The sequence below is a fragment of the Phragmites australis genome, chromosome 17 (assembly GCF_958298935.1).
Source record: "Phragmites australis chromosome 17, lpPhrAust1.1, whole genome shotgun sequence".
Taxonomy (NCBI): domain Eukaryota; kingdom Viridiplantae; phylum Streptophyta; class Magnoliopsida; order Poales; family Poaceae; genus Phragmites; species Phragmites australis.
The window spans coordinates 26,188,713-26,214,989 of NC_084937.1; the positions used below are offsets into that span (position 1 = coordinate 26,188,713).

Genomic DNA, 26,277 nt, shown 5'->3' on the forward strand with positions numbered 1-26,277 from the left:
ATCACCCAGCTTCTAGCCTTTTTTCCGCTAACCAAACAGAACTACATGTGGCTAGTTGGTGTTGAGAACAACAAACTTCATCGTGTTAATGCTAACTTCTTTTTTGCGAAAGGGAGTAAACGTTTACTAATACGTAGTTGATATGGGCTAACGTTGATTATTAGATATCTTGAGTATAAAATATTACATTTGTCAATATTTGAAATGTGTAACTAGATATGGATTCATGGATATTTGAATAAGTGAGTTATTGCATCACAAATTGTTAGATAAAGTGAGCTAACGGAAGGTTTTAGGATCACATTATGCATTGATGGGTAATACGAGTTAACCAAAGTTTTTGGCTGGTGCAGTGGAATCAAATGCAAAATGGGAAGATCCCGCCACAGATTAAAAATTCCAAACCACGCATGTTTCCGGAATTCAAAATTCAAATAAAAAATAAACAGAAAAAATCTCTAACTTCACATATGACTTCAAATGGTTGTGAACCGTTAAATTTAAAATGGAGGGATCAAATTTGATGGTCAATAACGATACAATATTTTGTGGATAATAACTTTACCTACAGTAGCACGTGCTACAGTAAATGACTACAAAACTGTCAGTCAAGTGAGAGATTTGACTTAAGAGATGACTTCAAATCATTATGAACCGTTGAATCTGAGATGGATAGATTGGATTTGATGGCACAATAATGATATAGTATTTTGTACATAATAATTTTATCTACAGTAACGCTTGCTACAGCAAAGAACTACAGACCCCGTCAGGTGAAGTGAGAGGATTTGAATTCCTTTGCTATAAGTACTCCAAATCCCGCACCATTACCACCCTCTCCCCACTCCCTCTCCCTCGCACACGCGCGCCGCGCACACAACGCGGAGGCAAAATGGTGAGCTCTCAATCTACCTCGTGCTTCGCAAGCCTGCGCTTGTAGGTGTGTGCGCGCGCGCTGAGCGTGGTTGTGCCGTTCCGGTGCAGGTGATGGCTCAGAAGACGAAGGAGGCAGAGATCACGGAACAGGATTCGCTGCTTCTAGTAAGTTCCCTCGCCCTTCTCCGCTTGGATTCCGTGCGATTCGAGTGGTTTCGGGCGGCTCCGCTCCGGTCGAATCGGGTTTGACGCGAGGGTTTGATCGCGAGCTTGTTGGTTCAATTTGGGCTTGATTCGAACATCGTGGGGCTCGGGTATCGAGTTGGTTTGCCGTTGCGAGTTTTATTTGTGGATTTCGTCGGTGATTTGAGGATTTTACCGGTTTAATGTGTGGATTCGAACGCATTTGGTGCTTGAGCGGTGGGGTTTTGGGGTCTCTTGGCTAGTTTCTGCTTCCGATGGTTCGAAGCATCATTAGCTTCTGGATCGATCAAATCGAGTTGGTTCCTAGTTCTCTCCGCGAAGCACTCTCGAATGTGTCGATAAGTTTGGGCTGGTCAGATTGACTGCTTCGCTGTTACGCATGGATTTGGTAGGTGTTTTTCGCGCTGCGTGCTTGCTCGATTTTCTTTGCCGTTTTGAAGCCTCACTCCAGGGAGGGTTATCTACTAGGTTCACTCGATTTCGCGTAACATTAATGCGGAACTTCTCGTGGTTTGTGGTCTGATTTCTGCGGTTTCCAATTGCTAGAGCTTGAACCGATCCCATCGTGTTGTTTTTCTACTTGTCTGGTTGATTTCTGCGATTCCCAACATTGGGATTTGGGAGTCGGTAATTGTATCGACTTGGTTGTTGCGAATGCATACGGGACAGTTGATTTGCGTTTAGATTTGATAGGGCTGGAGCGTGGATACGTACGTCCTAAGTCTCTATCAGATTGGTTTGCATACAACCTTTCTCGTCGCTTCAATTATTTTTGGAGAAATTACTCCTTCCAGTGGCCACAAACCATTTCTGCAGGAGCATCTAGAAATCGTCATTTAATTGTATTCTCACTCAGTTGTTGTTGATTAGTTTAGTCTCTCATCGTGCTTAATTTCTGAAGTTTGTGGAGCAGGTTTGGTATGTAGCTTTTTCACCTTGCATGCGGAAGGGAGACACATCAATGTCTATTGGCTTGCCTATTTCTGAATTTGCTTTGAACAGCAACACAACTTTTATTTGAATTTTAGTTGGACAGTACCAGTGCACATGGTTCCAGTAGGTATCTATGTTTTTGAGATCAGAAACGCTTCTTCTACAGTTTCTAATTGGTTGTTGCCTTGTGCTATTCTACGGATTTTGAATTCTATGACGTGCCTGTGGGAATTGTATGAGCTTATGAAGCCTTTCTTAGCGTGCTTTTGCAAAATCAGAGAGTGACTTATTTGCAGGACCACAGTCATAAAAGTAATTTGCAGGATGCTTGTTTTGTTACAGAAGTTTCCTTGAAAAACTGGGTAGTTTATTCCCAATAAGATAACTCTTGCTTGCCTTCTCCTATAGCTGTTTGTATATGCGATCGGTTGCATTTTGCCTAGAAAGTTTTGCTTTCTATTTATTTAATTTTGTTAGCAATCTGAATGTATGATGCTAATAATTGCAATTACATAATGCTCTGAATCATTAGAGCACAATTTATATCACATGACTCAGTGCATTAGTTCACCTTTACATGTTGAAATTCTCTATAGTAACATCCGTTTGAACAGAACAAGTCTCTTGTACTTCGCTCAATCTGTGTTCACTATTGGAAGACACAACTCATGTGATGTTTTTTGGTGAACATTATGGTCCATTCTTAGTGTTTTTTGTCAGTGCCCCCAATTTGTGATCAGTTGATGGGCCTAAAATTGCTTAAATATCAAACTATTTATCTCAATTTCTATCCGGTTTGATGAAATCATTACATAGCATGCATGCTTTTTGTATAGATTTTTTTTAATAAAAGCTGTGTTACTTTTATCAAACAGACAAGGAACTTGCTCCGGATTGCCATATACAACATCAGCTACATCAGAGGCCTATTCCCTGAGAAGTACTTCAATGACAAGTCGGTTCCGGCACTAGGTCAGAATTGGCTAGAACGTCAAACCCAGTTTCTACATCCAAAATATACAGCTGATGTGAATCACCTCAAACGCCCTTTATTGCTGCAGAGATGAAGATTAAGAAGCTGATGCCGATGGATGATGAATCGAGGAGGCTGATCGATTGGATGGAGAAAGGTGAAACATGTCCTGAGCTCATTCAATGAATTTACTGTTTTATGATTACTACTTATCTCTTTTGAGTTCTAAAAAACTCTTTGTTGTATTTTACTTGGTTTGGACATCAACATGGTCTCAGACACACATCTTTGGTCATTATTTTTCTAACTGTACATGAGCAAATTACAATAAGAATATCAAAGTACTTTTGATGAAAATTCTACTGATATGTGTTCTAGAACAGATCTATTTTGGAACAGAGGTAGTATGTGTGAAAATATTTTTCTAATTTGTTTATTTGATCAACATTTGGAATCAAAATTTTAGGTGTCTACGACGCATTACAAAAGAAGTATCTCAAGACCCTTCTCTTTTGTATCTGTGAGGAGGAAGGCCCTATGATTGAGGAGTATGCCTGTAAGTTTCACCTTGTGTAATCTGGCTAACTTGTAGCATATTAAGTTGGATTGGGGTTCATATGTCACACATTTTCTTATTATGTGTCAATGTTTCCATGCAGTCTCATTTAGCTACCCCAACACTAGTACTGAGGAAGTTGAGATGAACATGAGCCGCACAGGGAGCAAAAAGAGCAGCACTACATTCAAGTCAAATGCTGCAGAAGTAACTCCTGATCAGATGAGGTTCTTTCTTACCTTGGATGTCGATTTTTTTACATGAAGTTGCAGTCTTGGTACAATAGTAGTGTTGCATTCAGAATGTTATGATTGAAAGAAGTTGGTAGCAAAAACTTAGGACTCAAAACAATTCAGTATTCTGTTTTTCTTTGTGTAAGAACGTGCTGAAAATTCCTAGGTACATAGGTTTAAATATCTATCGGTTGGCTGTGATAAAACTACACAAGTCTTTACTAAGATGAATGCATTTATCCTTTGACTTGGCTTACAAAATTGTAGTATTGAAGGTTTGAGGTTGTCATCCTTGTAGAATGGCGCTTTCATGCATCCTGCATATCACTTCATGGTTTTCTGTTTGTTTATCCGATGTGCCTATTAGGTGGGAAAGAAACCATCGTTACCTATGATGGTCATATCCTGACATGGTCATGTTTTTTTTCCAGGAGCTCTGCTTGCAAGATGATCAGAACGCTGGTTTCACTTATGAGGACCTTGGACGAAATGCCAGAGGAGGTATTTTTTCTCATATTCTGTAATTTGTGTACTAACTTACTATTGGATTGTGCTGAGCTGATGCTGTGGTTTGTTTGTGTTCAGCGAACCATTCTGATGAAACTGCTGTACTATGATGATGTCACGGTGAGTAACACCTTTCGTTCTGTTTATTTATTTAACCATATTGATACTTGGGAGCTGCCACTACAGATAACCTTCTTCTTTGTTCTCAACATATAAGGAAAGAAATTCTCTTGTTCTATTTGAATTTGTTGGTAGAAATTTAACACAGTTTTTCCATGTTGGCAGCCTGAGGATTATGAGCCTCCTTATTTTAAGTTTTGTGCTGACAATGAGGCCATAAATATATGGAACAAGAACCCCTTGAAGATGGAAGTAGGGAATGTCAACAGCAAGCATCTTGTGCTAGCTTTGAAGGTAAAGCAGATTAAGCCAGAAGGACTTTCGACATAGTTTTTTATTGAAGATGTTGCTTCTCACAGTTTGTTCTTTTATGCAGGTCAAGAGTGTCCTTGACCCATGCGATGATAACAATGTTAATAGTGGAGATGATGGCATGAGCTTGGATAATGAGTCTGACCAAGATGATGACTTTTCTGACACTGAGGTAAAGATAAAAAAATATTATATAATTTAGGATCAGTTTTAGTAGCATGGCCCTAATATGCACTCTAGTGTGTTGCTACTGTTAATACACAATACTTCATATCTACGCAACTTTCATATTCTTATCCAAAGTGCTGCCTGACGTAGTCATTAATTGTATTAGGTTCGGCCATCTGAAGCAGACCGTTACATTGTTGCTCCTAATGGTAATATTTCTTCAATGATGTTCTTGTTGTGTTTGCTGTTTTTGGAGCTCATATAACTGTTTTTATAGATGGAAATTGCAAAGGACAAAATACTGGTACAATCTCAGAAGGTATATTTGGTCTGTGAAGCTTCATTTGCCAATGCATATATTTACTCTTTGAATAGAGAGCCATACTACATCAGTTTACTAATTCATTCATATGTCTTAGGCAATTCTGAATTGCATTTGTTCTTTTCTTGAAATATCTGTACATATTTTCTCTTCTGGCTTTCTCTGTTTACAGATGATACTCAGGATGCTGCTCATGAAGAAGAACTTGCTGCCCAAGTAAGAGAGTGGATATGCTCAAGAGACATTGGAACTATTAATGTTTCAGATGTTGCTTCTAACTTCCCTGACATATCAATGGTAATTCTTGCTGCTAATCTATATACTGCAAGTTTTCTGTGACAGATTCCTAAGCAAGTGACAAGCTTGTTATAGTGCACCACTGCATGTAAAACAAGCTGTGCCTTGATGAACTAACGAGTTGCATGGCTTGTTGTTGACAACCTCTTGCTGAATATTTTGCAGGAATTGGTTGAAGGTAATGCAGGAAAAGAGTTTTGTGTGCTCATCAGATTGATCGTACAAAATTCAGGCATTCCTTCTTCACTCTCACTAAGTCTTGAATTACTAGACTAATGGCTCGCTTTTCAGATATTATGGTGAAGCTACTTAAATATGGTGTACTATCCAGGGCAAGCAAGGATGGTTATACTGTTAACAAGGTCAACCTGATGAACTGCTTTGTTTATCATTGCTATACTGTTCCTCGCCTCATTGCAAAAAAGCTACTCACTAACTAGATATTTGAACGTTTTCAGGCTGCTGATCCCAGAACACCACATATAAAGAAAGAGGTCATGCAAAATGTGTCACCTACTGAAGGAACCAAAACCAACGGTGGTGATTTAATGTATATGAAGGTGAAAATTGTCTTACCCTTGACTTGTTTATGTATGCCAACTTCTGATATAATATCATATTTACAGGCATTGTACCATGCACTTCCCATGAATTATGTGACAATAGCTAAACTTCAAGGCAAGCTGGATGGAGAAGCCAGCCAGAATACGGTCCGAAAGTTAATTGAAAAAATGGTGCAAGACGGATATGTGAAGAATTCAACCAACCGAAGATTGGGTAACTAACTGAATCTATACACAAAGTCTGAAATGCCTTCTAATCTTTCTCTAGGTGTCTTGTCTATTATGTTGTTTACTGGTGAAGTTATGCAGCCATGGAATGGGAAATGACTTGAGTTACAGGAGCTCGGAACTCATGAGTTACCTTAGCGAAAATTTCTTTCTGCACATGCTAAGATTAACAACAGATAGCCTTATCTTTGCTTACCTAGTCCCATTTTCTACAAAGATATACAACTCAAACTCAAACGATCACTTTATGCACGGTAATCACTTGCATTATTTGAAGTATTGTTGAACAAATTCCCTTGAGGTAGATTATCTGAAGCAGACTTGTATGTGGAACTTTAGAAATATACATCCCCTATTCACCTCATGCTTCAGGAGTTGCAACTTGATTTATCGGAAGCTAATGACTGTTAGGATGGTTGATCTTGTCATTTCGTAGTCCCGCATACAATGTGATAAAAGTAATACTAAACGCTTAAAATCAGTTAGCAAAATGGTATATTCTACTGCTATGCTATTTTACTGTAATACCCATTAACCACATGTGAAATTGTCTAATTTTAATTAAATATTGTTGTATGAGATAGGCAAAGCTGTCATTCATTCTGAAGCCACTAACAGAAAGCTCCTTGAGATAAAAAAGATACTGGAAGGCAGTGGAGCCGAACAAATGGTATCACATCATTTATTTCTATATGACTTCCCTATGACTTGAAGCACCAACTATTCCTTGCGGCGTCGTTCTACCATTCAGTCATGTATTCATGATGAACTCACTGTATTCATGATGAACTCACAGTCTTGTTACACTATACAGGTCATCGATACCAATGCAGAGCACGCTGAGATTGGGCGCAAAGACGTTCTGAGTGGTAGGTGGTAACAGACTAAGAGTAATACGCATATCCATGTTACTTTAACAACAGATTTGGCATTGCTCTGGCGGCATCATGCTGTTGTCCAAATGATCTTTTGACAGGCCATGAAATGAGAGATGGCTCCACAATGGGTTGCCTCCACTCAATCGGATCTGACCTTACCCGTACTCGGGAGCTACCAGAGCTGCAGCAGAATGTATCCATGCAGAGCGGGCAAGACGCTCCGGCAATGGATAAGGATCCGAGCAGGACCCCTACAAGTTTGCGCGAGGTATAGCCACAGCCTAATCTCCCAGTAGTCAATAATTGTTACAGCTGAGAGTCTTACGGTCCTGGTCATAGATTTGACGGTGATTGACTAATACTTTCTTGCAGCCAGCTGCACCTGTTTGTTCCCTGGAGAGTGGAGTGCTTGGACAGAGAATCAGAAAGTCCCTAACCGGTGCCGTTGAGATGCAATCTACACAGGACAAGAGATCCAGGAAGGCTAGCATGGTAAACTCGATGTTTCTTCGCTGAAACGAACTTGCGTCATGCATAAATCAAGCCTATCGAGATCTATATGCTCATCTTAGAGCCTACATCACTGCTATTGCATGAATACTGAACTGTAAATTTCCATGAAAATGCCGCAGGTGAAGGAGCCGATACTCCAGTATGTCAAGCGCCTAAACTCTCAATTTCAGACTGTTCAGTGAGGTGGAGTGGAAGTAACAGGAGCAGCTAACCTCGTCGTTCAGGCGAAAGAAGTACATATCCAAGTTCAGATGCTTAAACTCGTGCAGATAGATAACTACAGCACTCAGGGCAGATGTAGATTCTTGTTCCTATGCTTAGTAAGGTAGAGAGTGATGTTCCTATGTTCCGTTGTTCAGGCGAAGAAGTTCGTACCCCAGTTGGGTTGCTTAGACTTGAGCAGATAGAAAGAGCACCCCCAGCAGACGTAGATTCTTGTTCTGTTCCTATGCTCCGTAAGCGAGAGAGTTATGTTCCCGTGTTCATCTGGCTATGCTGTTGTTTCAGTTGGGATTGTCAGTGACAAACACACCGTTAGGAACTTGAAATGAGATGTGACCATTCACCGATGGTCCCTTTGTTAGTTGGATGCCCTTGTGTTTGTTGGATCTGTTCAACCTCACGCTGCAGCTCAGCAGCTGAGCTTTCCCTTTGTTGGCAGGCCTTTCCACCGAGCACTGTTCACGCGCACAGTGATGCTGCCGTATGGTGCAAGCTTTCTGAGGGGACCGGCTCGGTGATCTTCTCTTTCCCTGTTGATGAGGATCAGAGGCATTGATACGGCTCTCCATGGATCATCGTGATTGCGCCTTAATTCCCCCATGTGCTTGTGTTGTGGTACACCTGAGCTACCTGCTCGACCGACGCTTGTGTTGAATCGTTTGGGGCCTCGTTGTTGTCCGTATCCCAGTTATTGCCGTCGCGGTGGTCACGCCTCCTGAAGCAATGGGGCTGTTGGCTGGTCCCGACTCCCGAGTCGCGGAGCTTCCGGTAGATTGGGTGGCTAGCTGGCTTTGCGTTTCACCGCGGTTTCTTTTAGCTGAGTTGTATAGCGCTGGTAGCCTTAATATTAATATAGGTTAAAAAGAAGATTTTTTTATTTATCTATACATGTTGAGTTGATTTTTTATTTGATTGATTAAATTTAAAATTACATAAGCAAATACAAGCATGAAGATTATGATTGATTAATCATATAAAAAAGTTTTTTTCACTGATAATAAGCCCACCTACATAAGTTAAGATGTCAGATAGAATAATACTGCATATTTATTTCTATTTGATCAGAATAGAATAATATATATGAGCAAACAAACATATTTTTTTAACATTATACATATTTATCGAGTTAGACTAAAAGAGATTTAAACAAATAAACACACTTTGGTTGTTCGTTGCCGTGCACCGCCGGCAATTGTACCATAGCTCGTTCTCCGTTGGCCTACTGCCATCTCTCATCTGATTCGTGCTAATGTTTTTTAGGCGGCAGGGTGCTCGTCAAAAGGCACAGCAGCGTCACACAGATCCTTCTGGTGGTCGAGTTGGCCTGCGCTGTGCATAATAGTGCAGTGCGCACGCTATATATTTTTTGAAATCTCTACGACATGCCTTTGGAATTTGTAGTCAATACCAAAACACAGCACAATTGCGGTATTTCTCGTAGGGAAACAAAGCACGCATCAGACCTTGTGCTAGTAGTAAACTCGTTTCGAACGATTTTTTCCCTCTGGATTTAGAAATCTGAACGGTGCTGTGGAAAGTTCGTTCGTTTGCGCGCCGGTTCAGCGTGCGCCAAGCGGATCGTCCGAGCGGACCGGGCCCGATTTCGCGAACCGGCCGCTCCCTCGTCGTCTGCAGCGGCGAAACCCAGCCAAGCATTCACGCGCACAAAACGCGGGAGCCGCCGCGACCACGCGATGCCGCAAAAGCGGGCAAACCCGCCGCCCGGCGCCGCCGCCGCCGGTGGGTTCGAGTTCTGCGAGCTGTGCCGCCGCAACCACGACCAGGGCCGCCGCCACCGCTACTTCCCCGCGCACCGGGCCGCGCTCGCCGCCACGCTCTCCCGCTTCCGCTCCAAGCTCTCCGACCTCCGCTGCGCCTTCCTCGGCGCCACCTCCCCGCCGCGGCGGCCTGGCCTGTGGTGCCCCTTCTGCTCCACGGACCTCGTCGACCTCGACAGCCGCTCCTCTTGGTACTTGCTGACTACTACTTCTCGTCCCCGTACTCCTAGGGTTTCGGTTTGAGTTTATAAGTGCTGGTCGGTTCCGGTTGCATCGAACGTGGATCGCCCTATAGAACATGCAACTGAACACTTGTAGGTTGAACTGTAGTACATTAGGATCAATAGTTTAGTACGGCGTTGGAATCATATTGGGGTTTCCGGAGTACTGTATCCATTGTGAGTGTAGGAGGAAAAGTTAACTTCGGTTTTCTTCTACTGCAGTAGCAATGCGATTTACCATCTGGCAAGCGATGAGCACCTGAAGGGCGTGAAGGATTTCCTGTGGAAGCACCGGGGAGGGACGGATCAGGCGGATTCACTTAGGATTTCAGAGGACGAGCTTGCTAAGGTGTGTCTTATGCTTTCAATTTTTTCTGCTGTAGGAATTACATGCTGTCCTTTTTTTCATTACAGTCATGTCCAAGGGTCTATTTAGGTATGTTGTTGAGTGTATTAGTTTGTGCCCTGGACCCCTGGTAGAATGAGATGTTACAGTTCCTGCTTATTCTGATTTTCCTAATTTCAGTGGGAAAAAGGCTGTGAATCCTTGAGTACAGGAGCAAAGAAAGGGACTCAAGGTCTGGTTGGAGCATCTCTGGGGCTGATGAAAGATATCCAAAATGAATCTACCTCTGACAATTTGGATAGTTTTGCAAAAACCAATATACCATCTTTTAGTAATTCTGCATCTTATGTTGTTACGCCTTTACAAAGTCCTACCAATGGGGCATATCACCCTATTAGTACAGCGTGTCATGGAGCTTCCGGTTCTGGAAGTGTTCTTTATTCTGCTCCACATGGAACTGTTGGGCTGCCCATCACACCTTGGGGATTGGCCGCAGCACATGAGCAGCAGGGTGTGCTGACCACAAACTGGTCCCATAGTACTGATCCTGAAATGGAAGGTAAGAGCGTCAAAATTATTGCACGATTATTGGCTTCTTTTATGTATGATTATGTTGCTTGGTTGGTACTTGGCTTATCATATTTCCTTTTTAGGTCATCAATCTACTATCATCAGAAATGGCCCAAACCCGTCAATTTCTTGTTCTGTACATGTAAGTATGTATCACGTGCACATGGACACGTCTATGCGTCAAGCAACACATAAATCCAGTGAAAATATGACAAACAATCATTTGATGCTTCTACATTACTGTTGTTCTTTGTTCAGATATTTTAAATACTCATAGCAATTGAAAAGAGTTTTTATCTAAAAAGAACAATTGCAAAGAGTGCTTTCCATTTACACAAAAGAAAAGGTAACCTTATTAAATGTTGTGGGAAGCAGGAGCTTGCACCATTAAGGTATCTCGAAACAAAGGGAATATGCCATACAAATTCAAGCAGTTTTCTTTAGCATCTGATTTGAGTTTCTCGTCCATGTAGGATTTCCTCAGTTTGCTGTCTATGTTCTGTTTTTGGTCTTGTTTATGTCAACTAGTTACTTAGTTACTGCTGTAGTGTATAATTTATATTTTGTCTTCACATTACGGTATTGGAGTACAGCACACAAATGGCATTCAATTTCTGTTCGGACTGGTTTCCTTTAGTCATTTACCCATTTCCTTGCACTGTTCCCCATATCTGAAAAAAAAAAATCTTTTTACCTTCCTAAGTAACAGATTACGATCTCAGTTGGTTCATGAATTAGCTATGTTATGCATAGATGGTCCACTATATTCAAGGTTTATGAATGTGTCAATTGGAAATGCTGTCACTACATTAGCAAATCTTGCACAGCATTGTGGTTTTGTAGTTTCAGAATGATAACAAATATCCTTTTACGAAGAAAGGGTTTCTTTTGTTAGTTTTTAGAAGTTCCTGTATCCTAAAAGAAGCAATATTGTTTGTAAGACTTTGACACAAAATTCCATATATCCTAATGGTCTAGCTTTTCGTTTTGTTTTCTCCTCCTGTATGCATAATTGTTTGCTTGATTGATACACAAATGTTATCTTTGCAGATTCAACAAAACCACTCTGGAGGATATTTGAACAATGGTATTGGATGCATTCGCTATTTTATTTTGTCCTGTGAAATTTGTCCAAGCAATTACTAGTCTGAGTGCGATTTTTTTGGCAACTTTAGCAAGTGGAAGTGATTTATTTTGGTCCTTACGAGAATTCTGAGACAACATCATTTATTTTTAGGTTCAAAAGCAAATGTGCATACTGGTGCTCCTCCTCCTTGGTTAGAAGCTAGCGAGCATGATCCAAAGAGTTTGTCACTCAGCAAATGTAGTCTTCCTTCTTCTCGGAAAGGGAAATCAAGGAAACTCAACCCAAAGCGGGTTGGTGCTGCATGGGCAGAAAGAAGAAGAGCTGAAATGGAAATGCAGAAGCGAGGCGAAATTGTTCCAGAAACATCTGATTCTAGTTGGCTCCCTAATTTTGGTGGCGTCTGGCAATCTGGCACAAGAAAGGAATCAAAGAAAGAATTTGAGAAAAACCATAAGCTTCATGACAGGAAGGGTAACCATGAGTTATCCTTGGAGATAAAACCATATATCAGCAAACGGATGGTAAATTTGATTTCTCACTTCTCCATATTTAACTCAATCACCTCAACTTTGTGTTTCTTGTTAGCTGTTAGCAAATAGTTTGTGACTGGCTGTCATTTTTCAGCCTTTACAACATTGAGACTATATAATGTGCTTTTGGGTATTCTACCATATTCTACCACCTTATGTGTATGCAATAACTCAGTTATCCTGTTGACAGCTTGAAATAGTGACATTTCCTTTATTCGGTGTTAAGTTACAATCTTTATAGCAGCACAGGTTGCTCTAGCCGCTTTACTATTTTTGTATTTTTTTATTTCACCTGCTTCCTGATGGGAGGAGAAACATTAATCATCATGTTAGTTTTTGGCCTTGTGCTTGTTATGCAAAAGAGAATTCTGATTTGCCAGTATCGACTATTTAGTTAGATCAGCCATTCCACCTTGGTTTAGTTATAAAGCAATTTGAAGTATCGTGTGGGCATAAGCTAGAAGGCTATATGGAACGCATATGCAGCGAGATATAGCTGCTTCAATAATGAATTAATGATGAAACAACTACTCGCGAAATCAGGATTTATCTTGTGAGAATTTATCCCCTTGGTGTTTTTCCTGTAACCGTTGGGATGTCAGCCTTCACAATGCGTACGCGGTCATTTACTTTTCTTTATTTACTGCGTTTCTGATTATTTGTTTGAATGTATTACATACCATTATTTGACTTTCCTCTTGCAGCGTGTAGCTTATGATAAAGCTGAACAACTCGACAGCGTTCTGGAACAGTAAACAGATGTACTGCCCTTGCCAAATGTTAATGGTACGAATCTATTTGTAATGGTAAAGGATAGTAAATTAGGGATGAAATCAGATCGAATATGGACGGATATGACTTATCTTATATTCTATCTCATTTTTTATATAAGAGTCGGATATGAATAGTGTTGGATAATTATTTATTCATCCTGTATCATGTCCTATATTTTTTTAAAAAAAAATCAGAGTTGGAATGAATAGTACCACAAGCTGTGAGTTAGTCGGATAGATGAAATTTTTTAATTTTATTTGTATCCTCTCACAACACATTAAATAGTATAAGGATGTAATCAAATCGAGTACTCAATATTATATGTTTACGGATGTGTCACAATCTACTTGTATATTATCATGTTTTTATATGAAAACATAATAGGTTTTCTTGTAACATCTAACATTAAGTTACTTTGGATAGATACTAGTTATCATGTATCTTATTTTATTTTATTTCTTGAATTTGAATATATATAGAGAGAGAGAGAGTATTGGATAGCTATTGTTACATCCTATATTTATTTTGGAAGTCTTCAGACGGGTGGGAAATATCCATCTTGTTTTGATCCCTAATCTAAACTCTTAACTTGCACATCAAAGACTTGGAAATCACATGTTTCACCGAACCGTTTCAGAAATCTACATTTGCCATTAACAGATGAACTCCTGCCTTTGCTTTCCATCAATAGAAACGCTGCAGCAACTTTCGAACACGCAATTCAATGTCGTCAGCAATCAATGTGATATTGGTTACTAGTACCTCTACTATACTAGTTGCAGGAGTTATGGAAATGATTGGAGCAGCTGTTCCTTACTTTCTGCTCACTGTTTGGCACTTGCAGATGGATGTCATGTGTCTGTGCAGAAGAGCTGCTAGGGCACAGCCGATCGCTTCCATGTCTGCCCATGGCTGGAAGGTCATATACGGGCTGACTATGCGGAATCCTAAGCAGATATTGATAAGAGAGGCACTATTTCTCGCCATGATGTATTGTCCTCAACCCAGAAGTTCACGCGAGCGCGGTGGTTCCTCGCAGTGGGCGAGTAGCCGGGTTGGGAGTTTGACTCTCGACGTTTGTATCGGGGCTTGTCATTAGAATAATTTTGTTCTCTCACGTATGGTGTCGAAGTGTAATGTGATGTGCTTATTATGTGCGGAGTCTTGGTTAGTTTTAACTATCAATGTGACTTTTTAGCTGTGCGTAGTTGTAGATCTAGACGTGTATGTAAGGTGTGAACAGATGTGTGTTGAGTGAGGGGTGCGCGCGCATACGAACAGATGCTACTCTTCGTCCTAGTAGAGAGGCTTAAAATTAAAAAAAAAAACACAGAAGTTCTCCAAAAATATAGACCTATGTAGTCTTCGTAGAATATTGGTCAGTGCCTTGTGCGTCCAACAATGTGGCTGCTAGACCGTTCCTGCCTTGGTGACGTGCATCTGGTTCACTGATGACAGCAATCACCAGTGATTGGATTTTCCTGACAGAGGAATCTTGGAACGTGGATAAGTGACTGTTGATGATTGGTACCAGAAATTGACTTGGATAGCCGTCTCCTTTGCGTTCCTGTTTTGTTCCCCGTTTGGCACGATTGGAGAGAAAGTGACTGGGTTTTACTGGACTTGCTTGCCAGATGATTTATGGTCCGTGCGCTTTGTAATGCAGTCAAATGATTTTTTGCTGGTTAGATGATCAGTGTTTGCGATTGGCCTGTAGCTCTTTGATCGATCGAAAGAACCAATTGCAAGTCATCCAGACGGGAAGGATCGCTGATAGCCGTCACCGTAGCGAATGATTATTCTTTTCCTGCACGATGTCAATGTTGCCTGTAACTGTAAACGAACTCGAGTCTCACAGTAAGGATGCCTATGCAACCACGAAGTACCGGACAGAGAGACCGGCTGTCGGCACGGTAGGACAAGTCGCCGTCCGTTGTCTTTTTGCTTGTGTTGTTCGTTTGCCAGCGTGCACAGGTGCACGCAGTGACTCGGCGTGAGCTCTCTGGCACACATTCGTGGCCGGCCCTAGAAGTCGCTGCAGGAAGCACAGTAGACGTGAGAGCTACAAGAAACTTCTCATCGAAGGGGAAAAAAAGTAAAGCAAAACAAATGATCAGCCTAGTGTTTCTTATCTTTTTTTTTTCTTTGCGGGTAATGATCAGGCCTAGTTTGGAACTTGTATGGACGGAAAGAGAATTTTGCGCCACGCGTTCACAACGGCAAATCATCCTGCGTCCTAATTATGTACGGTGCGTAAACTTCACATGATCACATCACCATATTTGACACAGTTTTCGTTGACACTAGCAGGGGCGAAGCCAGCAGCCATACCAGGGGGTGCACGGCCCTTACCGCTGATCGTATGAACAGTAAATTACTGTTCAAGCTAGCTATAATTAGCAGCGTTTTTGGATCGGAGAGGGTGCCGGTGCACCCACACACCATAACGTGGCTCCGCCACTGGACACTAGTTTTTGTCTACCAAACATGCACCTCCCAGTATAGTTTTTTTTTAAGAGCAGGCTTGGTGTTTAACAAAAGATAGCGTAAAGTATTTACATAAAATTGTATAAAGATTATAGGTGCTTAAATATGATTAATTATTTTGTTAGCACTAATAGAAACAGTTGTGCTTAAGTAAGCATTTGTCCTCTGTCTAAACACTCATCCTACTGCAGTTGAGAAAAATATCCAACTTTTTTTCCATAAACACATTCTCCAATCATATTACTGTTCATGCTCTTAGCATCCAGCACGAAGGAAGAGAGAAATCCATGATGCATACTCTTAGCATCCAGCACGAAGGAAGAGAGAAATCCATGGCAGCAGGCATCAACCAGCAAACCGGCGCGCCCCTCGAATTGCAGAGCAACCACCAGTTGGTGATCCACATAAAAGCCCCCTCTTCCCTCGTCGTTCTCGCAAAATTTCCAAGCACGCGATGTGCCCCGACAGCGACCGGCCGAGCCGTCGCCGTCGCACGCACTGTTTCGGCAGGCGCCGCACGCGCGGGGATCGACGCTGCGATGGCGTCCCCTGCTGTGGAAGACGGCGACGGCGACAAAAGATTGATCGCTACGTGAGAGACCCCCACCCCGACGACGTAACGCGCCGGGCGCGCGGTCGATCCGGTCGCCGTCGTCGCCGGCTAGCAAGGTGAAAAAGGTGGCATGCTAGCCCTGCTGGGTGGTTTGCGGGCGGCCCGAACACACGGTGAACGTCCCGGTCTGCCATCGAGATGTGGATCCTGATAACGACGGTTCGAGGAAAACTATGTGCAATCGTTTATCATCGTGTGAAAAGAGTTTTTCCCGGTTTGAGTGGCGGCGTTGGAAAACAAGAATGCGGGGACGTGAGACTGCGGAAGAGGGGATCGGTCGGGGGGCTTGAGCCTTCGGTCTCACACAACGTCAAAAGATTTCTAGAAGATTTTGGAAAGAGGGTTTGATGTTAAAAAAAGACTACGAAAGAGACGCCGTGGTCTCGCGTATGTAAAATAGGAACTTCAGAAAGAAAGCACGTAAATCTCATGGGTGAGGCATGTGGAAAATATCTTAGCTACACTATACCTATACAGTGGCAAAATTAGAATCGAAATAATAATAGTGTACTACAGTGAAAACTTAACCTAAACGATACAAATAATTTTGATTTACCCTGTAGCTACCCACCATTCTAATATATTTCATCCAACTTCGTCCCTGCACCTATACATTATGAACCTGTTCTCATTTTCTTCGCTACAGTTATATCTCAACCTCTCTCTCATCGTCCACACCACTGTAGCAGCTTGTTTTGTGGTCCTCCCCTCCCCTCCCCTCCATCCATGATCCATCCATCACCGATCGATTGGCACATTGAAGGCGCACAGTAGACGTCTGGCTCCTGCACAGCGGGAGGCAATCCAACAGTCCATTGATGAATTCGGATCCCACTTGCCCGCCATATTTCCTGCCACTCGATGCAACAACGCATGTGTTGTTTTTTTTTTTTTTTTTTTTTGAGTTACACGGGGCCGGGGTAAGAAGGAGACGCATGTGGTTTCGTATTCATTTCATCCGCAGTCGTACGCTGCTAGCTAGCTACCACCACCATGCTTTCTGATTACTGTTACCCTCGCGCCAGAAGAAGAAAAAAAACTTCCTCTAAAATTACTACCAAGACACGGCAAGCATGTGATTATTTTTACCCGTCTGGTGAAATTGAGATTGAACATATTTTACCCAACAAGAAAGGAGTTGCTTGTATTTTCTCGAGCAAAAAGTACATGCATGCAAATTACTTTTGGTGTGAAACTAGAGTGCTTTAATTTGCTGCAGCTAGCGACGGACGCAAGGTGGACGGCTAGCGAGCTCATCTTCTTCTTACTCTCCCTCTTCTTATGTCTTCTACTTCCTATCTCTCCTTCCTCTTTGCAGAGCACAAGGGAGTACAGTGGCTCGAGCCCCGCGTCTCTGAAGATCCGTCCCTGCTGCTACTGTTATATTTCGTGCAAGTTTTAGAATAAAATCGTTCTTCAGTTGCCCATGATTCATTTCATTTTGTATAGCTGCGTTGATCGATTTTGGCGGTTCAGTTGCTTGTTTCGCCCATGCACGATGATAATTGCAATCTCATGGTCGTTCACAACACAGAAATTGATGGTCTAACAGTGAACAGTTGATCACAGTCACGCCTTGACGATCGGCATTAGCTTCACACGTGTGGCAATCGGCTGTTGCTTGTGTCAATGCATGCATGCGTTTCTGGACAAGCCAATCAGCTTTGCCTGCTACCACGCTGTACGTACTTGTTCAGCTAGCTCGTCAAAGACGTGCGAAATCGCAACTGTGTGGTATATGAGCACATCACGAATAATGTGTCAAAATCCAAAAGCTCGAGAGAAATGTCAAAAGCACTGGTCATTTGGAGGCGACGACCAAATGAAAAACAAAAATGGAGGCGACGACATTCGTCGATGCTGAAAGCCTTGCGTGAAACACATGCACGGAATCGTGTTTGATTTTGGCCGGAAACTGATGATTGCGATCTCGTTCGAATTGCAACCCACTAGATGGAATTGGTAAGTTTACAGTCGAGGGAGTGGTCATCGGTGGAGATGTATTATAAAGTGCAATTGGTTGAGACGTACCTTATCTATCAGACTATAATACTTCGGGTGCTTTTGATTTGCATCTAAATTTGTCACGTCTAAATTTAGTCACGCTATAGATTTTAGTCGGTTATTTGGTTGACTGTCACAACTATAATAAGCTACTCTTTATTAGTCATCTAGTCTTACACATCATTTACTTAATTTTTTAACTAACTTTGTCACACTTGTAGCTATTTTTTTTTTTACTATACTTTTTACGACAAGCCGTACTTTGCTAACATTAGGTATTGCAAACTTAGGTGTGAAGGCACCAACCAAACGTACTCTTTTAAAAAGCTCGTGACTTTCTAGTGATATTTTTTTTCATAATTGTACGCTGTTGTGGCATAATACTAATTAATAATACTAGTAATGCACAAAGCAAAATAGAAAACAAAAAAGGACAAAGGGGCAAAGAAGGAAACATCATATAACATATCACTCCTTTCCTCCTCCATGTTTTGAAAAATAAAGGCCACATGATGCCCTATCATGGTAGTGCAATCTTTCACCTATCATCCCTACATTCTTTTCTTTTTCTAGAGCCATTGATCCTACATATACAAGAAGTCAAGAACTCCTAAAAGGAGCAAACAAACAAACCAGCCCCATGTCCTTGTGGGCCACAGGTCAGGCTGCCACAGATTCCCTTCCATGCACCCACAAAAGTGTTTCAGTTTACAAAATCACCACATTCTCAGGAGTCAGGATGCAGTGCTTTCATAGGTGGAGCCAATACATAAGCTAATGATATACAAGGTTGATTAAAAAACTGTGTACTTGTGATGGAGAAATGGACCATGGACCAACCCTCTCTTTTCTTTAAGGGATCAGGGATCTGGAGAGATGCTGTTGGAACTTGGAACATTGCTAGCAGTATCTTGAACTGAGGAGGATTACTAAAGAATTATTAAACTAGTGTTCAAGTGCAACTTTGCTCAGAGAGTTTTTATATGGAGTCAGATTGTGTGGTCTACACACGTAGTTAGTAGTTTTGTGACCTTTGTCAATAAGATATTATTAAATGTCCTAATCTCTGACAAGGGAAGAAGTGTCAAAGGCAATAGAATATTTCTTGTCTATGCAGGTCGAAAAATTCTCTCAAAATATTGTTTGGACATCAAGTACACGCATTTGGCATGAAACTAGCTATCAGACATGAAGAAGCATTAAGTCAACCAACAGATTAACCCAACAACAAGCACTTGTACAATCCTGACATGGTGCTTGGAACTTCACACCTGAGTGAACGAGATGCACGATGAGGGCATAATTGGGTACGGAATTTCCCAAGAAACAGTTTAAACCCCATTAATGGGATTTCTTTTGATATAGTAGGAAATAAACCATCGTCGTGAAAAAATTGCATTCGAAACAGGAATACAAATATTTCCTATATTCCAAACGAGCCGAAAGTCCAATGAGTCTGATGCGTTTCTAATTTTCTATGCATCATGCAAAACATTTAGAGTTCCAGAGGAGAGGACTTAAAAAAACAACTAAGATTAAAAAAATAGTATTGACATATTTTACATGTTTTACAATAAGTAACATATAATAGACCATTCGTAAGTTCCATAAGTTCGATCACAATTTGAACATATGACTTTCTTAAAAAGAAACAAACATCACTTTTCGATCAGTCCAAATCCTATAGACTATTTAAGAATAGAAAATTCACAATCATACCTAACAGAAACATCAACAAGAGTTTACAACCGCAATCACAATCCCCAGTAAAAACACAGTAAAGACTGTTGTCCAAGCAAGAAACACCAATCTGCTCTACTGCAGCTCCTCACTGATGCTAATTTGATAAACCCATCCCCCACTCACCAAACCTTGCTAACAAGAAGCCAAGCAAGTAATGCCTCTCAATGGCAAGGGTCAAAGCCCCCAACCAAACCAACCCCTCCCCAATAATTGCAGCACAAGGGCTCCATGGTGGTGCTAAAGGATGAACATGGCCCTGGCGCTGCTGCCCCCACCCCCCATCATTCATTGCCCCTTTAGAATCCGTGTCAGGGATCGATGACCTGATAGAATGGTTGCAAGCAAGGCAATGCTACGCAACAAACAAAATCTTATACAGAATGGAAAACAAATATTAATATAATATAGCATATATTATATTCACACGAGATTGATTTCAGTTTGTTTATTTCAGCTGAGTATTCTGAAAATCAGATTGTAGATTATAAAGTATAAAAAGTTGAATTGTAAAAAGTTAAAGGGAAACAAACTTTTTGATTCCTACAATTTAATAAGTAAATTGTAAAAAGCTATAAAAAAACTATCTATTTATTTCAATTTTCATTGTAAAAATTAAAAGTCACAGTCAGAAGCCAAAAACAAACCGACCCTAGCTGATAGCCCTCCACAGTCCACACGCACTGACGCACCTGCACTTTGCCCCTTTAGAATCCGTGTCAGGGATCGATGACCTGATACAATGGTTGCAAGCAAGGCAATGCTATGCAACAAACAAAATCTTATACAGAATGGAAAAAAAACATTAATATAATATGGCATATATTATATCCACACCCTCAAGTGAGGCCTTGCTTCACTTATTTAGTTACTATGCATCTGTTTATTTTAGCTGAGTATTCTGAAAATCAATTTGTAGATTACAAAGTATAAAAAGTTGAATTGTAAAAAGCTGAATTATGAAAAATTCAGAAAAATAACTTTTTGATTCCCATAATTTAATAAGCAAATTGTAAAAAAGCTATAGCAAAAAACGATCTATTTATTTTAGCTTTTATTGTAAAAATTAAAAGTCACATTTCGAAGCCAAAAACAAACCGACCCTAGCTGATAGACCTCCACAGTCCACACTCCACACACACCTGCACTTTGCCTCTGCAAGCAAGTACTGAGTAGCTCCCTGGTGGCCGCCTTGGTATTGTTGTTGTTGTGGTGCTGTCTCTGAGCATAATCCATTTCACTCGCTCCTTCATCAGCTCATCCCTCTCTGCACAGGCACTTTCTCTCTCCTTCATATCAGGATACTGCGCTGGCTCCCTGCTGATCTGTGGCGTTTGCCCTGTTCCCGTGCTTGATTTGTTCGCTTCTGTGCGCGGTGGTGCCCGGGCAATAATTCTTTGGTGGCTTGTTGCCACCCTCCTCGCGGCATGGCGTAGAGGATGAGAGGGACGGGGGTAGAGAACAAACCGGCCGAGCCAGTGGCCTGACCGTGAAAGTGAGAGGGAGCGGAGAGAGAGCTCGAGCACGGGCAGGCGGTGGCTAGCACTGCAGTGGCCAGGAAACAGTGGAGCTTGAGCTGCCGAGTTTCATGGATTGGGATCTCAAGATGCCGGTTTCTTGGGACCTGGCCGAGCTGGAGCACGACGCCGTGCAGGCCATCCCCGCCGCCTCCGCGCCCACCGCGACCGCGGCGGCGGCGGCGCGCGGGGCGACGAGCCGGGCGGAGTGCTCGGTCGACCTCAAGCTCGGCGGGCTGGGCGAGTTCGGCGCGGCGGACGGGATGAAGGAGCCGGCAGCGAAAGGCCCGGTGGCGCCGGTGTCGGCTGGGGCCGCTGTGTCGTCGGCGAGCCCGATGAAGCGCCCGCGCTCGGGACCTGGCGGCGCCGGCGGTGCGCAGTGCCCGTCGTGCGCGGTGGACGGCTGCAATGCCGACCTGAGCAAGTGCCGCGACTACCACCGCCGGCACAAGGTCTGCGAGGCGCACTCCAAGACGCCCGTCGTCGTCGTCGCCGGCCGTGAGATGCGCTTCTGCCAACAGTGCAGCAGGTATAGAATAATACAAGGCTATCCAATTTCTATTGACGTCAGTTCTTACAATTCTCAATTCAGTTCAGTCGCGACATTGCTTTAAATTTGCTAAACCTCGCCGCAATCGCATGGACCTCGTTGTGGTGAAAAGATCATTGCTTGAATTGTTGCACTGGAAATTGTTGGAAATCAAGAACCGACTGATTGACATCAAATCATTTTTTCACATCTTTTCCTTTTTACTGCTGATTATTCCCATTGTTAAAAGTGAAAATGCCAAATCAGTTCTTTCCTTGGCCGTGACTTTCACTTTTTTCGCCTCATTTGTTCCCATTCCCAGCCACAGATGGTGTAATCAGTAGGGGTGAGGTGAAGTGAACATATATCTGCCTGTCTTGTTTCAATGATGCACAGCTTTACTTTTCCTGGCTCTACCTTTTCAGCCTTTTCATATGAACGTACCCCAGGTTTTTCCCTGCTTCGCTTTAGCTCGACAACCTGTATTACTTGAATTAACACCTTCTCCTTTTCTACTTATGCATACTAACTTTCTAACCCATCAGTAAGAATTATTACCCGGCAAAAGTGAGGAAGCACTTCATGTGCTAAAGATCAGGCGGAGTCATCTTTCTTGTGGCAGTTGCTGCATCTTCACGTCACCTGAATCCTGGATAGCTTTCTTTTTTCAATGTTTTGATTTAAAATTGATGAATTGGAACTTGTGTATTTTGAATATCATTGACAGAGAAATTCCTTGTCATAAAATTAGGCAAATGGAAACTCTTCTATGGTCTAGTACAAAAGAAAAATGCACAAATGTTGAAACAAACATGGGGCTGAGAAGCTGATCTTTCCAACCGAATTGTTTACTCTTTACTGTAGGTGCTTTAGGATTTGTGCATTTTTTTGCTTCGAGAAGAATTCCTTTCAAATCTAAGCAGTACCCTGGAATCCTGCATGATACTAAGCCCCATCTTTGACATTATTGCCTATCTCCTTTTTCTAAGGACCTTTCCATTCTGAATTAGCAATGAGATCCATATGGTTATTGCGTTTTTCTGGTGGATTCTTGCGGGCAACAGTATTTGTTGTGTGGGGCTCTTGATGCTAAAAGATGCCGTTGAACATAAGGCCGGGTTTATTTATTTTTTGGCAGAAACTGGCCTACCACATCTGCCTTGCTTCTGTCCACGAGCTACTCTTTATCGATATATATGCTGGGACCTAAAAAATTGCTATTTGAGAGACTGTTAACTTTTGATCTTTTCTGCATAATACATATTGGTGGAGCCATTTTGTCTTAGTAACCAACCCGATAGCCTGTGAAATTTTAAAAGTTAGTTCAAATTAATGTCACCTTTACATAAAATGGATCAATTATATTGCCTTATCAGTTTCCCCTCACCAAGCACATTATATATTTTTTTGAAGTTCTTTTCTTATATGCTATTGTGTGAGCCATTTCTGATCCTTTTTACTGGTTTTGGCCCTATCTGTGTAACTTGCACCTCAGGTTGGATCACAGTTAGATAAGTGTTATGGATTCAACTGATGAGAATCCCCGTACGCGTGGGACAAAATTGATGCGCCAACATTGACTTCTCAGTAATACTATACTAGCCAAATCCTTGTCTAAGCTAAGTTAGGCTGCTCAACTATAATCCAGTTGTGGTAGCGCCCTTTATCTGTCTGAGCTATATTGAGCAACCACCTCTGTGTCTGGTACCTTTAGTCAATGCAAATATTATCCTTGAGTCAGTTGTCCTATTTCTTCTGTAATTTTTATATCTAGTGGGCCCAAGCCGCTTTTCCAATGAGGTCACCGTGCTGCTTGTCAGACTTTATCAAGTGCTCCTCAGTGTTCCAACAAGCTGGTAGGGTGCTGTACTGCCATATATCTGTCCACCAGGAGTTGTACTACTTTTCTGTGCTTGTGAGGTCCTGAGTGTATAACTTTGTATCTAAAATGAAGCCCCGTGCAACCATTTTGTTAACTGACACTCTAAAATCTGAGTGGTCCAGCTGTGAACTTTTATTTTTGAAGGCATGCAAGTGCTATTATTGAATATTGAGTGATAAAATATATGGATATTTCTTTTTTGGTTATGAGTGGCATTTCAGCCCCACTTTGAATTATTTATGCGCATTAACTTGTAGTATAGCATTCTGAAATTCTGACTCCCGAGAGATTAATCTGTGTTTCTCCTTGATTCTCGTGATGTTTTATTCATAAATATGCTGACTTTCATGGAAATTCTCTCTGATCCTCAGTGCTGTACGTCATTGTTCTGTAACATGTCAGTATCATACTATTATAGTGCGACTTGCTTGCTCTGATTTTCTTTCTACTTCCTGATGTAGCAGCTTTGTGTCGGTTTGTCAATAAAAACGGTAGCAATTAATAATCTTAAATAATAATGCTTGAAAGGGTATGCAGCTCTTCCTTTCATATATGTATGACTTGCCTTTCATTTTCCCTATTGTTTGGATTTCTTATCATGATTTTTGTTTCTTTAGGTTTCACTTACTTGCAGAGTTTGATGAGGCTAAGCGTAGCTGTAGAAAGCGGCTGGATGGGCACAACCGACGTCGCAGGAAGCCACAGCCAGATACCATGAACTCTGGGAGCTTTATGACAAGCCAACAAGGTATTTTGCGTTTTTGTTCAGTGAATACCTTTTTCTGTTAGTCCGTCAGATGCTACTATGATATAGCTGAAATACGTAACTATATGATAAATTTAGAAACTGAAATTTGAACTATAGATTACATTAATGCATACCTAAACCCATCAAAATGCTTCTATATATTTTTAACCCTGGTTGTTCATCAAATCTGGCCTGTAAAACTGAACTTTAGTAATATAGCTTCGGTAGCGACATGAGCACAATGCATCTTGAACCTGGGGCCTGTACATTCAAATTAACTTATTAATTGTGCAATGCTGCAATTTCAATCTTTTACATTGTCAAAATTTGAGGAGCAGTTTCACGCTTGTTTCATGACGTCCATTTAGGCTTGTTTTCGAGTGTAGGGGCAAGGTTCTCGACTTTCCCTGCTCCAAGACCAGAGCCAAGTTGGTCTGGAGTCATCAAATCCGAGGACAGTTCATACTACGCACACCAGATTCTCAGGAACAGGCCACACTTCGCCGGCGTCACGTCGACTTACTCCAAGGAAGGCCGGCGCTTCCCCTTCCTCCAGGACGGTGATCAAGTGAGCTTCAGCACAGGCGCCGCGGCGACGCTCGAAGCAGCCACGACGGTGTGTCAGCCCCTCAAGACCGTGGCCGTGCCTCCCGAGAGCAGCAGCAGCAACAAGATCTTCTCCGACGGGCTCACCCCCGTCCTCGACTCGGATTGTGCTCTCTCTCTTCTGTCATCCTCAGCCAACTCCTCCAGCGTCGACGTCAGCCGGATGGTCCAGCCGACCGAGCACATCCCCATGGCGCAGCCCCTCTTCCCCAACCTGCAGCAGTTCGGCAGCTCTCCCAGCTGGTTCGCCTGCTCCCAGGCCTCCAGCGGCGGTGTCCCTACGGCCGGCGCAGGCGGGTTCACCTGCCCCAGCATGGAGAGCGAGCAGCTGAACATCGTCCTGGTCCCGAGCTCCGACGGCAACGAGATGAACTACCACGGCATCTTCCATGTCGGCGGCGAGGGCTCCTCGGACGGGACGTCCCCGTCCCTCCCCTTCTCATGGCAGTAGCTTCTCAGTGACCAGTAGAGCTGTACTTGTGCTCATCTGTGGTGATCAGTTTCTGTTAGTTCTGTGTTCATTCTATGCTCCCTCCCTTTTTTTTCTCTCGTTGTCCTTTGTTGTTTTCTTCATTTTGCCTACCTGCATCATTTTGATAAACCTCGCTTAAAGTTAGTTCAAATTTCACGAGGTCGTCTTAATATTTTACTGATCTAGGCATTATGCCCCATTGCTTGTTTCCTGGAGATGGGTTGTCGTAGTCGTCCTTAAGGCTCGTCAGCTAACAGGTCACCAGATCAATACCTGCAGAAATCTGCAGCCGGTTGGTAGGCAACATGTTGCCTTGCTTTGCAGTACTGGCATTTCTCTTTCCAGGAAGGATTTATCTTTACGGTATAAAACATGAGTTCTCACGTCATTCCTTTTCATACTCTTAAACTATCTAATAAAAACTACTAAAATTTGAATAATCTATCTATTTTTTTCATCCACTCTCAT

At 42.2% G+C, this 26,277-nt stretch overlaps 2 protein-coding genes across 3 annotated transcripts; both read left to right on the forward strand.

Moving 5' to 3' along the window:
• Window positions 1-877: 877 nt before the first annotated feature.
• LOC133897155 (meiosis-specific protein PAIR2-like) lies at window positions 878-14,410 on the forward strand. The gene is made up of 29 exons (XM_062337766.1): window positions 878-895; window positions 985-1,041; window positions 2,889-2,985; window positions 3,075-3,143; window positions 3,453-3,542; window positions 3,646-3,769; window positions 4,207-4,276; window positions 4,361-4,402; window positions 4,568-4,696; window positions 4,779-4,886; window positions 5,049-5,091; window positions 5,160-5,201; window positions 5,377-5,501; window positions 5,667-5,679; window positions 5,793-5,863; window positions 5,960-6,061; window positions 6,128-6,278; window positions 6,877-6,962; window positions 7,107-7,161; window positions 7,269-7,438; window positions 7,543-7,662; window positions 7,803-7,826; window positions 9,690-9,874; window positions 10,127-10,253; window positions 10,431-10,809; window positions 10,904-10,962; window positions 11,871-11,907; window positions 12,058-12,428; window positions 14,056-14,410. The coding sequence occupies exons 1-29, from the start codon at window positions 893-895 to the stop codon at window positions 14,308-14,310; spliced, it is 3,204 nt and encodes a 1,067-aa protein (XP_062193750.1). The 5' UTR covers window positions 878-892; the 3' UTR covers window positions 14,311-14,410.
• A 6,754-nt stretch (window positions 14,411-21,164) lies between these two features.
• On the forward strand, window positions 21,165-26,008 carry LOC133897715 (squamosa promoter-binding-like protein 18). 2 transcript variants are annotated; one of them, XM_062338526.1, is made up of 3 exons: window positions 21,165-22,101; window positions 24,601-24,731; window positions 25,118-26,008. In XM_062338526.1, the coding sequence occupies exons 1-3, from the start codon at window positions 21,644-21,646 to the stop codon at window positions 25,786-25,788; spliced, it is 1,260 nt and encodes a 419-aa protein (XP_062194510.1). In that variant the 5' UTR covers window positions 21,165-21,643; the 3' UTR covers window positions 25,789-26,008. The 2 variants fall into 2 exon arrangements, with proteins under 2 accessions (XP_062194510.1, XP_062194509.1); XM_062338525.1 differs by having other exon boundaries at window positions 21,166-22,101; window positions 25,100-26,008.
• Window positions 26,009-26,277: the final 269 nt, after the last annotated feature.

What these genes read in the sequence shown, in the direction of transcription:
- LOC133897715 (XM_062338525.1), top strand. Translation starts at nt 21,644, where the DNA reads ATGGATTGGGATCTCAAGATGCCGGTTTCTTGGGACCTGGCCGAGCTG. An exon ending in TTCTGCCAACAGTGCAGCAG is followed by an intron (nt 22,102 to 24,600) that starts GTATAGAATAAT and finishes TTGTTTCTTTAG; the next exon opens with GTTTCACTTACTTGCAGAGT. An exon ending in CTTTATGACAAGCCAACAAG is followed by an intron (nt 24,732 to 25,099) that starts GTATTTTGCGTT and finishes ACGTCCATTTAG; the next exon opens with GCTTGTTTTCGAGTGTAGGG.
- LOC133897155 (XM_062337766.1), top strand. An exon ending in GATCGATTGGATGGAGAAAG is followed by an intron (nt 3,144 to 3,452) that starts GTGAAACATGTC and finishes TCAAAATTTTAG; the next exon opens with GTGTCTACGACGCATTACAA. An exon ending in AGGAGCCGATACTCCAGTAT is followed by an intron (nt 7,827 to 9,689) that starts GTCAAGCGCCTA and finishes AACCACGACCAG; the next exon opens with GGCCGCCGCCACCGCTACTT.